This window comes from Hemicordylus capensis, chromosome 1 (assembly GCF_027244095.1).
Source record: "Hemicordylus capensis ecotype Gifberg chromosome 1, rHemCap1.1.pri, whole genome shotgun sequence".
NCBI classification, from domain to species: Eukaryota; Metazoa; Chordata; class Lepidosauria; order Squamata; family Cordylidae; genus Hemicordylus; species Hemicordylus capensis.
This window is the reverse complement of record NC_069657.1, coordinates 386,456,945-386,471,714: the sequence shown is the minus strand read 5'-3', so window position 1 is coordinate 386,471,714 and position 14,770 is coordinate 386,456,945. Positions and strand designations below refer to the sequence as shown.

The following is a 14,770-nucleotide window of genomic DNA, read 5'->3' as shown; positions in this document are numbered from 1 at the left end:
GCTGGACCAGAGCACCAAACCACGGACTAATTTGGACTACAGCCAGAACCACGGCCCATGCACATCGCTAACATTCAAGACCTCAGAATTCTCAGGCACAGTAGGGAATGGGGTGGGCAATATTGAGCCCTGCAATTAGCAAGCAGTATGAAGCCTCTGAATTAGCCAGGTCTGCCTGGTATTGGTATAGAACAGGGATTCTCAGTGTTGGATCACCAGAGTTTTTGGACTTCAACTCCCATCATCCACAAACAAAGGCCACTGGGAGCTGAAGTCCAATAACATCTGGGGACCCAATGTTGAGAATCCCTGGTATAGAAGATTAGAAGTGGGCCAAAATTCAAGAAGTTTGCAAAACACACACACACACACACACACACACACACACACACACACACCCTACTGGGTGCTTCTACAGTGCAGTCTCAAACTCCAGGATTTTCCAAATCAAGATCTAGGAACATATATGCACATAAGAACAGCCCTGTAGATCAGGCCCAAGGCCTACCTAGTCCTGCATTCTTTTCCCCACAATGGCCCACCAGAGGCCTCTGAGAAGCAACACAAACAAGATATGAGGGCATACCCTCTCTCCTACTGTGGCTGGTATTCAGAGGCATCTTGCCTCTGAGGCTGGAGGTGGCCTATAGCCACCAAACTAGTAGCCACCAATAGAACTATAATCCATAAATTTGTCTAAGCCCATTTTAAAGCCACCCAAGCTAGTGGCTATCACTATATCCTATGGCAGAGAATTCCATAGATTAATTATGCACTGTGCGAAAAAGTACTTCCTTTTTGTCAGTCCTAAATTTCCTGGGCTTCCGTTTCATTGGATGACCCCACTGTTGTGAGAAAGGGGAAAAAACTTCTCTCTGTCCACCCTCTCTATTCCATGCATAATTTTATACACCTCTATCATGTCTCCCTCTAGTCACTTATTTTCCAAACTAAAAAGCCCCAGATGCTGTAGCCTAGCCTCATAAGGAAGGTGCTCTAGGCTCCAGATCATCTTAGTTACCCTCTTCTACACCTTTTCTAGTTCTATAATGCCCTTCTTAAGATAAGGTGACCAAAACTGTACACAGTACCCAAATGTGGCCGCACCATAGGGACTTCCTCCCTACTGTAAATTGAGCACTGCTCAAGTTGTAATGTCTAGAGGGCTCTAAGAATAACTTGTATCAGTTTCTATCAACCATCAACAGTAGAATGACAAATCACACATTTCTAATAAAAGGCCGACTTTTAATAATTAACTTTTCACACATCCTCATTTTGAGAGCCACAAAATCAGGATTGTATTGTTTCTTAATTTAACTTAATTTGTTAAGAAAAACAGCAAGCTTTTCCACAGGACTCTTCACCGACTTCTTCAGCTAAACAAAACCTCCATGTTTGAGGGTGTATACTAGGCGCAGACGCTTTAGATGCTTTAGAACCAGAAAGATTAGGTGTAAATACTATTATTGACCAGTAAATAAAATATAATACCTCAAACACCACATATGGAGAGCAAATGGGTTATACTTGAACTTCCTAGAAGCATCTGGTTGTGCACTGCTGGAGACAGAATATTGGACTCTAGGGATCCTGAATGGATCCCAAAAGTCAGCCTGTGCAACTCAAAAGCTTGCATTCCATTTTATAAAATTAAGCTTGTATGTTATTAAAGGTATAATTTACACCAATTTTTCTCCATTTTCTGGAGCAACACGGAAACAGTTTCTTAGAGTAAACCAAATAATATTCGCTTAATATTTCAAATAGATGTTCAATAGATGTTTAAAGACACTCACCAATTCTAGGTTCCATTTTTCCTTTTCTATTGTAGTTGCTATAGTCTGTTCATTGGTACGGGAAGATGATTTGGCAGCTTCACAAACATCAGAATACTCGCCACCTACAACACTGGCATTTTGAGGATTTACCTGAGACAAAAACCATAATATTTTCAGTCTCTGTCTATTTTATTGGTAAAATACATTAAATGCACATGTCACTTCTATGTAAAAAATTAGGATACAAATAATCCTATTCAAACATGTTTGCAAACAGTTAGTCTGGGTGAGTAAAAATTCTCAACTCTAGAAAACAACCATACAAACTGCAAGAATATGAATACAGTCTGGTAAAATGTTGTGTGGGTTGCTAACTTTTTAATATTTCCTGGCAAGGTGATATTAAGAATATTTTTAAGCATTAATGTGTGCTACTGCTTTAAACTCGGGGGGGGAGGACTTAGGCAAAATTAAAGATGACTGACAAAATCTTACAAGTATCCATTTGCCTATAATGAGAAAAAGCTATCTCTATTTTTAGCACATTAAACTCTAGAAAAAGAGAGACATACTTAGGATTATTTCATAAAAGAAAATATTCCTGAGACCCCTTCCGAGTATGAACCTGTTTTCTGCACGCACACCATAACATGACAAATACACATCTCTATTTCACCTAATATATGCAATGTGTGTGCATTTGTTGTAAACTGATTAAGTACTGCCGAGTCGATGTTGACTCTTAACGACCATATACTGTATATAAGATTCTCTCCAGGATGATCTGTCTTCAACTTGGCCTTTAAGGTATTTCTCAGTGATGCAATCATTGCTGTCATAGTCGAGTCCATCCACCTTGCTGCTGGTTGTCCTCTTCTTCTCTTTCCTTCAAATTTTCCCAGCATCATGGATGTCTCAAGGGTGCCAGGTCTTCACATAATACATCCAGAGTATGATCGTTTGAGCCTGGTCATTTGTGCCTTGAGTGAAAATTCTGGATTGATTTGTTCAATGATCCATTTGTTTGTTTTCCTGGCTGTCCATGGTATCCTCAAAAGTTTTTTCCAACACCAAAGTTCAAAAGCATCAATACTTTTTCTATCTTGCTACTTCAAAGTCCAGCTTTCGCATCCATAGCATGTCATGGAAAAACCACGGTCCAAACGATTGTGAGGAGCTCCAAAAGGATCTCTCCAAACTGGGTGAGTGAGCAACAAAATGGCAAATGTGGTTCAGTGCTGGCAAGTGTAAAGGGATGCACATTGGGATGAAAAACCCCAACTTCAAGTATACGCTGACGGGATCTGAACTGTCGGTGACTGACCAGGAGAGGGATCTTGGGATGCACATTGGGACGAAAAACTCCAACTTCAAGTATACACTGATGGGATCTGAACTGTCGGTGACTGACCAGGAGAGGGATCTTGGGGTCATGGTGGACAGCTCATTGAAAATGTCGACTCAATGTGCGGCAGCTGTGAAAAAGGCCAATTCCAGGCTAGGGATCATTAGAAAGGGGATTGAAAATAAAAATGTTAATATTATAATGTCCTTATACAAAATTATGGTGCGGCCACAGTTGAGTACAGCATACAATCCTGGTCACCAGATCTAAAGGAGAACATTGTAGAACTGGAAAAGGTGCAGAAGAGGGCGGCCAAGATGATCATGGGCCTAGAGCACCTTTCTTATAAGGTAAGGCTACAACACCTGGGGCTTTTTAGTTTAGAAAAAAGACTGCAGGGAGACATGATAGAGGTCTATAAAGTCATGCATGGTGTAGAAAATGTGGAAGGAGATAACGTTTGCTCCCTCTCACGTAACACTAGAACCAGGGGTCATCCCATAAAATTGATTGCCACGAAATTTAGGACCAACACACGCAAATACTTTTTCACACAACACATAATCAACTTGTGGAATACTCTGCCATGCAATGCGGTGACAGCCAACAACCTGGATGGCTTTAAGAGGGGTTTGGATAACTTCATGGAGAAGAAGTCTATCAACAGCTACTAGTTGAAGGACTATAGGCTACTTCCAGCCTCAGAGGCAGGATGCTTCTGAGTACCAGTTGCAGGGGAGTAACAGCAGGAGAGAGGACATACCCTCATCTCCTGACTGTAGGCTTCCAGTGGCATCTGTTAGGCTACTGTGTGAAACAGGATGCTGGACTAGATGAACCATTGGCCTGATCCATCAGGGCTGTTCTTATGTACACATCATGGCATCTAAATATCCTTTCCGAGGCCTTCATTGCAACCCTACCAAGTGCTAGTCTGCAGCGTATTTCTTGACTACTCGATCCTTTAGTGTTGATAGTTGATCCTAAAAGGCAAAAACTATCCACCACTTCAATGTCATCATCATTGATTCTGAGCCTGATTGCTGAACCTGTTGTCATCAGTTTAGACTTCTTTACATTTAGTCATATTCCTATTTCATCACTGTGCTCCTTGACTTTCATTACTAGAGCTTTCAGATCATCTGCATTCTCAGCTATCAGAGTGGTGTCATCAGTGTAGCGCAGGTTACTAATATTTCTTCCTCCAACTTTAAAACCGTGCTCATCTTCTTCCAATCTAGTTTCCCTCAGCATATGTTCGGCATATAAATTGAATAAATAAGGAGAAAGTATACAGCCAGGTTTCGACACCGACTCAAGGGCACAACTTTACTTTATACAGCCTTGCCTTACTCCTTTGCTGATCCGGAACCAGTCTGTTTCACCATGTTTCATCTGGACTGTGTCTTCCTGTCCTGTGTATAGGTTTCCCATGAGAACAATGAGATGTTCTGAGACACCCATTTTCCTAAGGATATTCCACAACTTGACATAATCGATGCAATCAAAGGCTTTTCTCTAGTCAATAAAGCACATACTGACTTCTTTTTGGTATTCTTTGGCTTTCTAAATTATCCAGCATGCATCAGCAGCAAATTGTACCTTGGCCTTTTCGGAAACCAGCTTGATCATATGGCATTTCCCTTTCCACATAGGGCTCTAATCTGTGTTGGATGATCCTGAGAATTATTTTGCTAGCATGTGATATTAAGGATATTGTGTGATGGTTTGCGCAATCTATTAAGTCTCTTTTCTTTGGTATGGGTATGTAAACTGACCACTTCCAATCTTTTGGCCATTGTGTCGTTTTCCAAATTTCCTTGCATAGTTTGGTTAAAACCTTGACTGATTCTTCTTCTGTTGCCTGCTATATTTCTGTAGCCATTCCATCAATTCCTGTAGCCTTCTGACTTAGTAATGACCCGAATGTTGATCTAACTTCATCTTCCTGTACTAGAGGTACTTGCAAGTAAGGAATACCTTCTAGCATATCTTGGATGTTGATTCCTTGCTATACAGATTCCCAGTTTACTCCTTCCATCTCTGTTTGATCTTCTCTGAATCAGTTAACTATCTGCGCTTTGGCATCTCTTAACATACCAATTTGAGGTTGGAAACTCCTTCTGAGTTCAGAGATCTTTTTGAAAACTTTCCTTGTTTTTCCATGTCTATTTCCATCCTCAAGGTCTTTACAGATGTCGTTGTAGTACTGCTCCTTGTCTCTTCTAACAGCTTTCTGAAATTCCCTATTCAGTTCCTTCCTAAGGTCTTTATTTTTCTTGACTTTGGCTTCTCTCCTCTTCTTGGCGATTTCCACTGTCTGTTCTGACATCAATTTTGCTTTCTTCTGTTTCTTGGTCTTTGGCAGTCTCTTTTCTTGTTCATCCTTAACAATTTCTTTGATTTCATTCCACAGTTCCTCTGGTTCCCTATCAATGTGGTTCAGAACTTCAAAGCGGTTCCTGGTGTTCTCCTTGGAAATGGTGGGTACATTCTCAAGATCATATTGGGGAAACTGGATAGCTTTATTTTTCCGCTTTAGCTTGACTTGGAACTTGCACATGAGCAGTTCGTGGTCTGTTCCACAATTGGCCCCTGGCCATGTCTTTGTTGTTATAACTGAGCTCTGTTGTTATAACTGAGCTCCAACTCCTTGCACCAATAATGTAATCAATTTGATTTCTGTGTATTCCATCTGGTGATGTCCATGTGTATAAGTGCTGCTTTGGTTGTTTGAAGAATGTGTTAGCAATGAAGAGATTATTGGATTGGCAGAAACTAATAAGTTGTTCTCCTGCTTCGTTTCTGTTTCTGAGGCCATACACTCAGACTGCGTTTTCCTCCTTACCTTTTCCAACTTTGGCATTCCAGTCTCCAACCACCAGCATCACATCTTGCTTGCATGTTCTGTCAATTTTAGACTGAACTTGAGCATAAAACTCATCTGTTTCCTCTTCTTCTGAATCAGTCATTGGGGCATAGACTTGAAGAACTGTCATGTTAAAGGGTTGCCCACGAAATCTAATTGATATTAGTTGGTCACTGACTGCATTGTACCCAAGTACTGTCTTTGCTATATCCTTCCTAACTATGAAAGCAACACCATTCCTTCTTTATTTTTTGTGTCCTGAGTAGTAAATGGTATAATTTTCTGAATGAAAATGTCCTATTCCAGACCATTTTAATTCACTGTTGCCCAAGATGTCAATCTGTAGTTGATTCATTTATTCTTTGACTGTGTTGAGCTTTCCTATATTAATGCTTCTTACGTTCCACATTCCCATTGTAAATCTGTCTTTGCTGCTTTGGATTTTCTTTTCCCACATGGCAATATCAGCCATTAGACATACAAAAGGCGTTAACCTAACTGCATCATAAACACCATCGGTACTATGAGAGATCCTCAGCTCTTCCTCTGTAGCATGTTGAGTACCATCCAACTTGAGGGGGTCATCTTCCGGCACTACATCAACAATCATTCTATTTTGTCTATCCATGGCTAAAAATACGAGAGTGATTTACCATTGCCTTCTCCCCCAAGTATTAAATTATGCCTTTGTTGTTGTCACTAAAGTTACTGTCCTTCCTATATTACTGCTGCCCAATATAGGTGCCTGCTTGCTTTAGCTGGGCAGCTGAGATGACCTTTGTGCGTGCCTTGGGTGACCCTACTGGGAGTATATCTTGCAGTGTACTTTGTTCATCCCTCCCCGGAACACCCTCCTCTCGCCATGATGAGGCAGCATAGCAGACTGGGGTGGTGGGGGTGGTGCTGTAATGACTGATTTGTTGTTCAAGTACATTTTTAAGGCAAATAATCAATTTGAGTCAATATTTTTAAATTTAAGAAAACTTACTGAAGCATCCAAGAGAGTTTGCTCTCTCAAAGTATGCTCCACGGTTAGCATTTTCAGGTGATCATGGAGCTTCTCATTTTCAAGTACAACCACATGGATACGAGCTTTCAGTTCAGACATTTCTTCCTGGAGAGTTAAATATGTATACTGTGAAACGGATGGTAGTGAAATGAAATACTCTCTTGTTTCAGCTATTTGGGGGTTCCCTTGACAATAGCTTAAATGCTTAATATTTGCTTTTGCATAAAATCAAACTAAAGATATAGTAGGAAATATATTTTAAACTGGGAAAGGGGGAGGGCTATACACCAAACTTCAGAAATTTCATTCCTGAAGCCGATTCCAATATGAATGTAATTGTTGTACCAGCGCTGCCACCTAAAGAATTTCCCCCTTGAACAGAATATGACCCCTAACCACCAGGCTACAGCATAACAAACATTAACCTTTTCCAAAGTTAAAACACAACAGAAGTGTATTTCCTTCCATCCTTAAACCTGCACAAAAATCTAAGTGCCACATTTCTGTCTCTAAGGCTGTTCTGATTGGTAGTGTTCAGACAGGTATGCAGAGTACTACTCTGTATTCTGAGTTTTGAATCAGTATACAAGTCTGAGTCATTTTCAAGTCACTAAGTGGAAACACAGCTATTCAAGAGAGAAAAGCAGATTTTAAAAATCTCATGCAAAATGTGGCAAAGCGGTCGTGTCCAGGGCTCAGGAAATCCACTAGTCTTCTTGTTTGTGATGAATGAAAAATGATGTCTGAAGAGTGAAACAAATCTTGACAAGTAATGTACCAACACAGCTTGATGAATAAGAAATTTTTTGTCTGGCTGCTGTATAGAGCCAACATTTCTTGACCCCTGGTCGTGTCTACTTCAATGAATCAGTGATTACACCCTCTCAAAGCTATGACTCCTGAAATAACTAAAGTAAGATAAAGGCCAGATTCACAGGTTAGTGGTAACATGTTAGTGGTGTTGGCCATTTGTGTGGTGACACTGACTGGGGTTGCTTTCAGAAAAGGAAAAGGAGAAAAGAGCAAAGAAAAGAATCAAAATCTTAGGCATCTCCACACTACAATATCACATTTGGCTCCAAGTATTGCAATTCCCAGCAATGTTTTATCCAATGTACGGAAAATAGGAACAGGGTGGGCAGCAAAAGGAACAGGGTGGGCAGGCAACTCTGAGATCAATGAGGATAAGAAAAAACTTTTGCTCTTGAAGTGATAAAATTTCACTCAGGTCAAGCTCAGCTAACTTTGTTAAGGGTGTGGAGCAAACTCTGAGAGATGTAAGGTGCCTTTCTAAAACCTTCCAAAGCCTGCCCTGAATTAGGACCTTTCAATGTGAGGTGAGGAGATACATAGAAATTAAAAAATGCTGCCTTAAACCATGATTCCAAGGCAACTTTCTGTGTCCCTCTCCTTCCATATACCATTCCACCTCTGATAAGAAATGGGAATAATTGATCAAGTTTTACATAGCCTGTGGAACCATGCACATCATGATGATGTCGGTGGTGTGTATGTATGTGTGTGGCTGAAGTATGAGGGGCATGTGAGTATACAAATGAAAACTGAGAGAACATTTATAGGTGTTACGTGTGGATATAGCAAGAGGAGTGTAAGTGCATGTGTGCCCAATATCGCAAAGCATGGTTGCATATTTGATGGGTATACTATGGACATGTATGTGTGTGCCTGAGAAAAACAGGTTGCTCACCAGTAACTGATGATCTGGTAGTGATCTGTTGTATTAATAAGGAATGGGTTCTGTAAATGCGTAGGAAACTCACAGATAGATTGACTAGCTCCTTGTGACGCCCACTCTGACCTGCACGCACTCTGTGCTTCCATTGGAATCGGCAGTTGGGGCACCATTTTATCTGTTTCTTGCAGACCGCCATTTCCTATATTCTAGCAAACATACAAGGTAAAGTTTGTGTGCGTGTGTGTTTTTTTGCTACTGTTGTGGGGAGGTACGGGAGGGCCTTATGAAAATAACAGATCACTACCAGATCATCAGTTACAGGTGAGCAATCTATTTATCTGGATCATGATCCATTGCATTCATAAGGAATGGGTGAGTAGCCAGCTTCTAAATAGGGCACAGCAGTTCCAGAAGCCTATGGCAACAAGCTTTTCAATACACTCTTCCCAAATCTGGCCTGCTCAGCCAATTGCAGGTCAATGGCGTAATGTTTTACGAATGGCTGATGAGTAGACCACGTCGCAGCCACACATATATTAGCCATCCTAATCCCCAGCAGATGGGCTGCTGAGGCTTTGTATGTTCTGGTTGAATGTGCTCTTATAGTACGCAACAACATCTAGACATTTTCCCTTCCAACTAACTAACAGGAGATGGGGAGATGGTCCAGGACCCCTCAAGGTAGCATTCTCAGAAATTCCACATGCAGGTACAGCGAGACAGGCAGAGCTGAAGGGTTTCAATGCATGGATGAGATGTCGGTGCTGGGGTGAGTGGTTTAGATTTGTTAGGCAATGAGATACATTTTGGGGCAAGCAAGGCCTGTACAAAAGGGTCAGGCTGCACTTGAACCAAGATGGAACCAGACTGCAGACGCTTAAAATGAAAAAGGTTGTGGAGCAGCTTTTAATATGACGCCTGGGGAATAGCCAACAGGAGCTGGGCAGTATCCGGTTTGGCAAATGCCATCCTTTAAAGTGTGAGGGTGTAAAGGATTCAGATAAAACAGAAGGGGACAGAGCAGAACCACATAAAGAGCAGACAGAAGGCTGTGCCAGCTGGCACAGGAGTCCAAAGAAAGATAGCATACACCAGGGAAGAGATTCAGTATATAGATGCTTATATGCCAGTGCCAGAAGCCTCTGCACCAAGATGGGTGAGCTGGAGTGCTTGGCTGCCAACACAGAAATAAATATAGTGGGCATAACAGAAACATGGTGGAACAGTGAGAACCAGTGGAACACTGTTATTCCTGGAAATAAACTCTATAGAAAGGAAAGGGAGGGGCACCTTGGAGGTGGAGTAGCACTGTATGTTAAAGAAGGGATAGAATCTAACAAAGTATAAAACCTAGGTGGACTGGAGTCCTCCCCAGAAACCCTGTGGGTGACGATACAAGGCCTGAAAGGAAATGTGCTGCTGGGGACGTGCTGGCGCCCTCTGGATCAAAATGCTGACAGTGACTGGGAGTCACAGGAGGAAATCACGGCGGCTTCAAGGAGAGGCAGAGCAGTAATAATGGGGGAACTTCAATTACTCACACATAGACTGGGTAAGATCACAGTCAGGTAATGACAGAAAGGTCAAATTTCTAGACACGCTGAATGACTGTGCCCTAGAACAACTGGTCTTGGAACCAAGCAGAAAGAAGGTGACCTTGGACTTAATCCTGAGTGGCACCCAGGACCTGGTGTGTGATGTCAGTGTAATCGACCCTTTAGGGAACAGTGACCATAGTGCCATCAAATTCGGCATACATGAGAGGGGAGAATCACCAAGGAACTCTAACACAGACACTTTGAATTTCAGAAGAGGAAACTTCTCCAAAATGAGGAGTATGGTGAAAAGAAAGCTGAAAGGGAAAATAAGGAGAGTCACTTCGCTTCAGAATGCACAGAGTTTACTCAAAACCACAATACTAGAAGCCCAGTTAGATTGTATACCCAAAAGGAGGAAAGGTCCAGGAGGATGTCAGCATGGATAACAGGTAACGTCAAGGAAGCCATAAAAGGGAAGAAGATTTCCTTCTGAAATTGGAAGGCCAGCCCAAATGAGGAGAACAGAAAGGAATACAAACTCTAGCAAAAGAAATGCAAGGTGACAATAAGGGAAGCAAAAAGAGAGTTTGAGGAACATTTAGCTAAAAGCATCAAGGGGAATAACAAAAACCTATTTAAATACATCAGATGCAGGAAACCGGTCAGTGAGACGGTTGGACCATTAAACAATGAGGGAGTGAAAGGAATTATTAAGGAGGATACGGAGGTTGCAGAGAAGCTAAATGAGTTCTTTGCGTCCATCTTCAGGGCAGAGGATACTGACATATACCTGTTCCTGAAACAGGCTTTTCGGGGATGGAGGCTAAATAACTGAGACAGATAGAAGTGACAAGAGATGATGTTCTAAAGTGTCTGGAAAGACTCAAAACTAACAAATTGTCAGGGCCGGATGGCATCCATCCAGGAGTCCTCAAAGAACTCAAATGTGAAATTGCCAACCTCTTTGCTAAAATATATAACATCCTTGCAATCAGGCTCTGTACTGGAGGACTGGAAAGTAGCAAAAGTAACATCAATTTTCAAAAAGCATCCAGGGGTGATCCAGGAAATTACAGACCGGTTAGCTTAACGTATATTCCAGGCAAATTGATGGAAAGTATACTCAAGGATAAAATTGTAAAACACATAGAAGAACAGGCCCTCCAGGGAGAGAACCAGCATGGCTTATACAAAGGTAAATCTTGCCTCACAAACCTTTTGAAGTTCTTAGAGCATCAACAAGTGTGTGGATCAAGGTGATCCAGTTGTCACAGAACACCTGGACACCCAAAAGCTTTCGACAAAGTTCCTCATCAAAGACTCCTGAGAAAACTTAGCAGTCATGGTATAAAGAGAGAAGTACATGTGTGGGTTGCTAACTGGTTGAGGATAAGGATAAATGGAGAGTTTTCACAATGGAGGGAAGTAAGAAGTGGGGTCCCACAGGGATCTGTTCTGGGACCGGTGCTTTTTAATTTATTCATAAATGATCTAGAAGTAGGGGTAAGGAGAGAGGTGGCCAGATTTGCAGATAATACCAAACTCTTTTGGGTAGTAAAATCCAAAATGGATTGTGAGGAGCTCCAAAAGGATCTCTCCAAACTGGGTGAGTGGGCAACAAAATGGCAAATGCGGTTCATTGTTGGCAAGTGTAAAGTGATGTGGTTCAGTGCTGGCAAGTGTAAAGGGATGCACATTGGGATGAAAAACCCCAAATTCAAGTATACACTGATGGGATCTGAGCTATCGGTGACTGACCAGGAGATGGATCTTGGGGTCGTGGTGGACAGCTCGTTGAAAGTGTCGACTCAGTGTGCAGCAGCTGTGAAAAAGGCCAGTTCCATGCTAGGGAACATCAGGAAGGGGATTGAAAATAAAAATGCTAATATTATAATGTCCTTATACAAAACGATGTTGCAGCCACAGCTGGAGGACTGCGTACAATTCTGGTCACCACGTCTAAAAAAAGGACATTGTAGAACTGGAGCAGGCACAAAAGAGGGCAACCAAGATGATCAGGGCCTAGGCAAGGTTACAACACCTGGGGCTATTTAGTTTAGAAAAAAGACGGCTGCGGGGAGACATGATAGAAGTCTATAAAATCATGCATGGTGTGGAGAAAGTGGATAGAGAGAAATTCTTCTCCCTCTCTCATAACACTAGAACCAGGGACTCATCCCATGAAATTGATTGCCATGAAATTTAGGACGAACAAACAGAAGTACTTTTTCACACAACACATAACCCACTTGTGGAATTCTCTGCCACGAGATGTGGTGACAGCCAACAACCTGGAAGGCTTTAAGAGGAGTTTGGATAACATCATGGAGGTGAGGTCTATTATCAGCTACTAGTTGGAGGGCTATAGGCCACCTCCAGCCTCAAAGTCAGGATGCCTCTGAGTACCAGTTGCAGGGGAGTAAAAGCAGGAGAAAGGGCATGTCTTCAACTCCTGTCTGTTGGCTTCCAGCGGCATCTGGTGGGCCACTGTGTGAAACAGGATGCTGGACTAGATGGGCCTTGGGCCTGATCCAGAAGGCCTGTTCTTATGTTCTTACGCAGAGGGACTAAACCCTTCCATTTGTACAAATTTGCACAATCAGCTCTACCAACCAATGTGCTAATCTTTGTCTTGAGATTGGTTGGCCCTTGGCTTTCCCCTTGTAAGCTATAAGAAGTTTTCTTGTTTTCCTAATCTCTTTTGTTTTCCCCCAAATAATATAACAAAGAACAACATACATCCAAGTGCAGTGCCTTGTCTAAAGGTGATTCTGAGTTTTGAAAGAAGGTAGGTATAGTAATATCTTGATTCAAATGAAAGTCCGTCACTAACTTAGGTTGGAATCCTGGATCCAACCTCATAACGACCTTATGTGGATAGAACTGAGTATATGGCATGTCCGTACACAATGCAGTTAGCTCACTCACTTGCCTGGCAGTAGTGATGGCACTCAGGAAAACTGTTTTTAAACTGGCCATTTTGAGAGACACCTCTCTCAATGGCGCAAAAGAACTCTCAGTTAAGGAGGACAACAGCAAGGACAAACTCCATTGCTCTATTGGAGAATATAAACTGTTCACTCCCTTTATATATTTTTTATACATTTTTTGCAGTCTGGATGGGAGAAAACCGTAGATTTATGCCATCCCTTGTGCTTCAATGATATAGCAGCTAGATACAACCTTAGGGACACATTTGCCAAGCCACTAAGCTTTAATGAGGTCATGTACAGCAAAACCTGTTTCAGCATGGCCTTCCTAGGAAGGTAACTGTGCTAACCTTACCAGCTCTTTGACCTCGGGGAGCATTGCCAGCAACCCACATAGCCTTACCTTGCTCATCAGCAATGCCAGGTTGGTCCAAAATAAGCCAGAGCTCATCCAGGATTTGATTATGGATGAAGGGGCCGACCTGGTATGTATTACTGAGACTTGGTTGGGGGAAGCTAGTGGTCCAGTTTGGTCCCAGCTTTTCCCTCCAGGATATTCTGTAGAGGAGCAGGTGAGGGGACGTGGGCGGGGAGGTGGAGTAGCTGTAGTCTATAAGGATGATATTTCCCTTACCAGGGTCTCTGTTAGGGTATCGGATCATATTGAATGTGTGTACTTATGTTTGGGGACCAGGGATAGATTGGGACTTCTGTTGGTGTACGAATCACCCCGCTGCCCAACTGAGTCCCTTACTGAGCTCACAGCCTTGGTTGCGAGACTTGTGTTGGAGTCTCAAAGACTTTTGGTGCTGGGAGACTTCAATGTTTGTTTCGGGACCAATTTGTCCAGGGCAGCTCAGGAGTTCATAGTAGCCATGATAACTATGGGCTTATCCCAAGTGGTCTCTGGACCGAAGCACATCGCAGGTCACACGCTTGATTTGGTCTTTTACTCTGATCAGGGTGGTGTTCCGGGGATGGGGACTCCTGTGATTTCCCCATTGTCATGGATGGACCACCATCTAGTTAAGGCTGGGCTTACAGCCACTTCCCACCTCCGCAAGGGCGAGCGGCCTATTAGAATGGTCCACCCAAAGAGGTTATTGGATCCATTGGATTCCAAGAAGCCTTGGAAGGATTCCATGTTGGTTTTGCCGGTGATCCTGTTGATGCCCTGGTTGAGAATTGAAACAACTTGCTCACTAGGGCAGTAGACACGATTGTTCCTAAGCATCCCCTCCAACCTGCTTCAAAATTGGCCCCTTGGTATATGGAAGCGTTACAGGTGCTGAAGCATCAAGGTAGGCGACTGGAGTGCAAGTGGAGAAAGATAACTCAAATCCGACAGATTACGACATAGAGCACATTTAAAGATCTATGCTCAGGCAATATGTGTGGCAAAGAAGCAATTCTCTTCTGCCCGTATTGCTTCTACGAGTTCACGTCCAGTGGAGTTGTCCAGGGTTGTGAGGGGGCTAGTATGTGCACCCCCTCCCTTGAATCAGAATTTGGAAGCATCAGTCACATGGGGCAAAGAAGCAATTCTCTTCTGCCCCTATTGCTTCTGTGAGTTCACGTCCAGTGGAGTTGTCCAGGGTTGTG

General features: G+C 42.6%; 1 protein-coding gene across 12 annotated transcripts in view; it reads right to left on the bottom strand.

Annotated features, from left to right (window-relative positions):
- Positions 1-14,770, bottom strand: part of SDCCAG8 (SHH signaling and ciliogenesis regulator SDCCAG8) — a 231,402-nt gene that overhangs the window by 176,868 nt on the left and 39,764 nt on the right. For 11 of the 12 annotated variants that reach the window (XR_008317478.1, XM_053301744.1, XM_053301752.1 and 8 more), the window contains exons 5-6: positions 6,984-7,109; positions 1,800-1,931 (exon numbers count right to left, since the gene is read on the bottom strand). Coding sequence is in view for 11 of the 12 variants with exons in the window: in XM_053301744.1 (XP_053157719.1) it covers positions 1,800-1,931; positions 6,984-7,109 (258 nt within the window). In the remaining variant the exon portion in view is untranslated. The remainder of the gene's footprint in view (positions 1-1,799; positions 1,932-6,983; positions 7,110-14,770) is intronic. The other variant, XM_053301707.1, reaches the window with a different exon arrangement.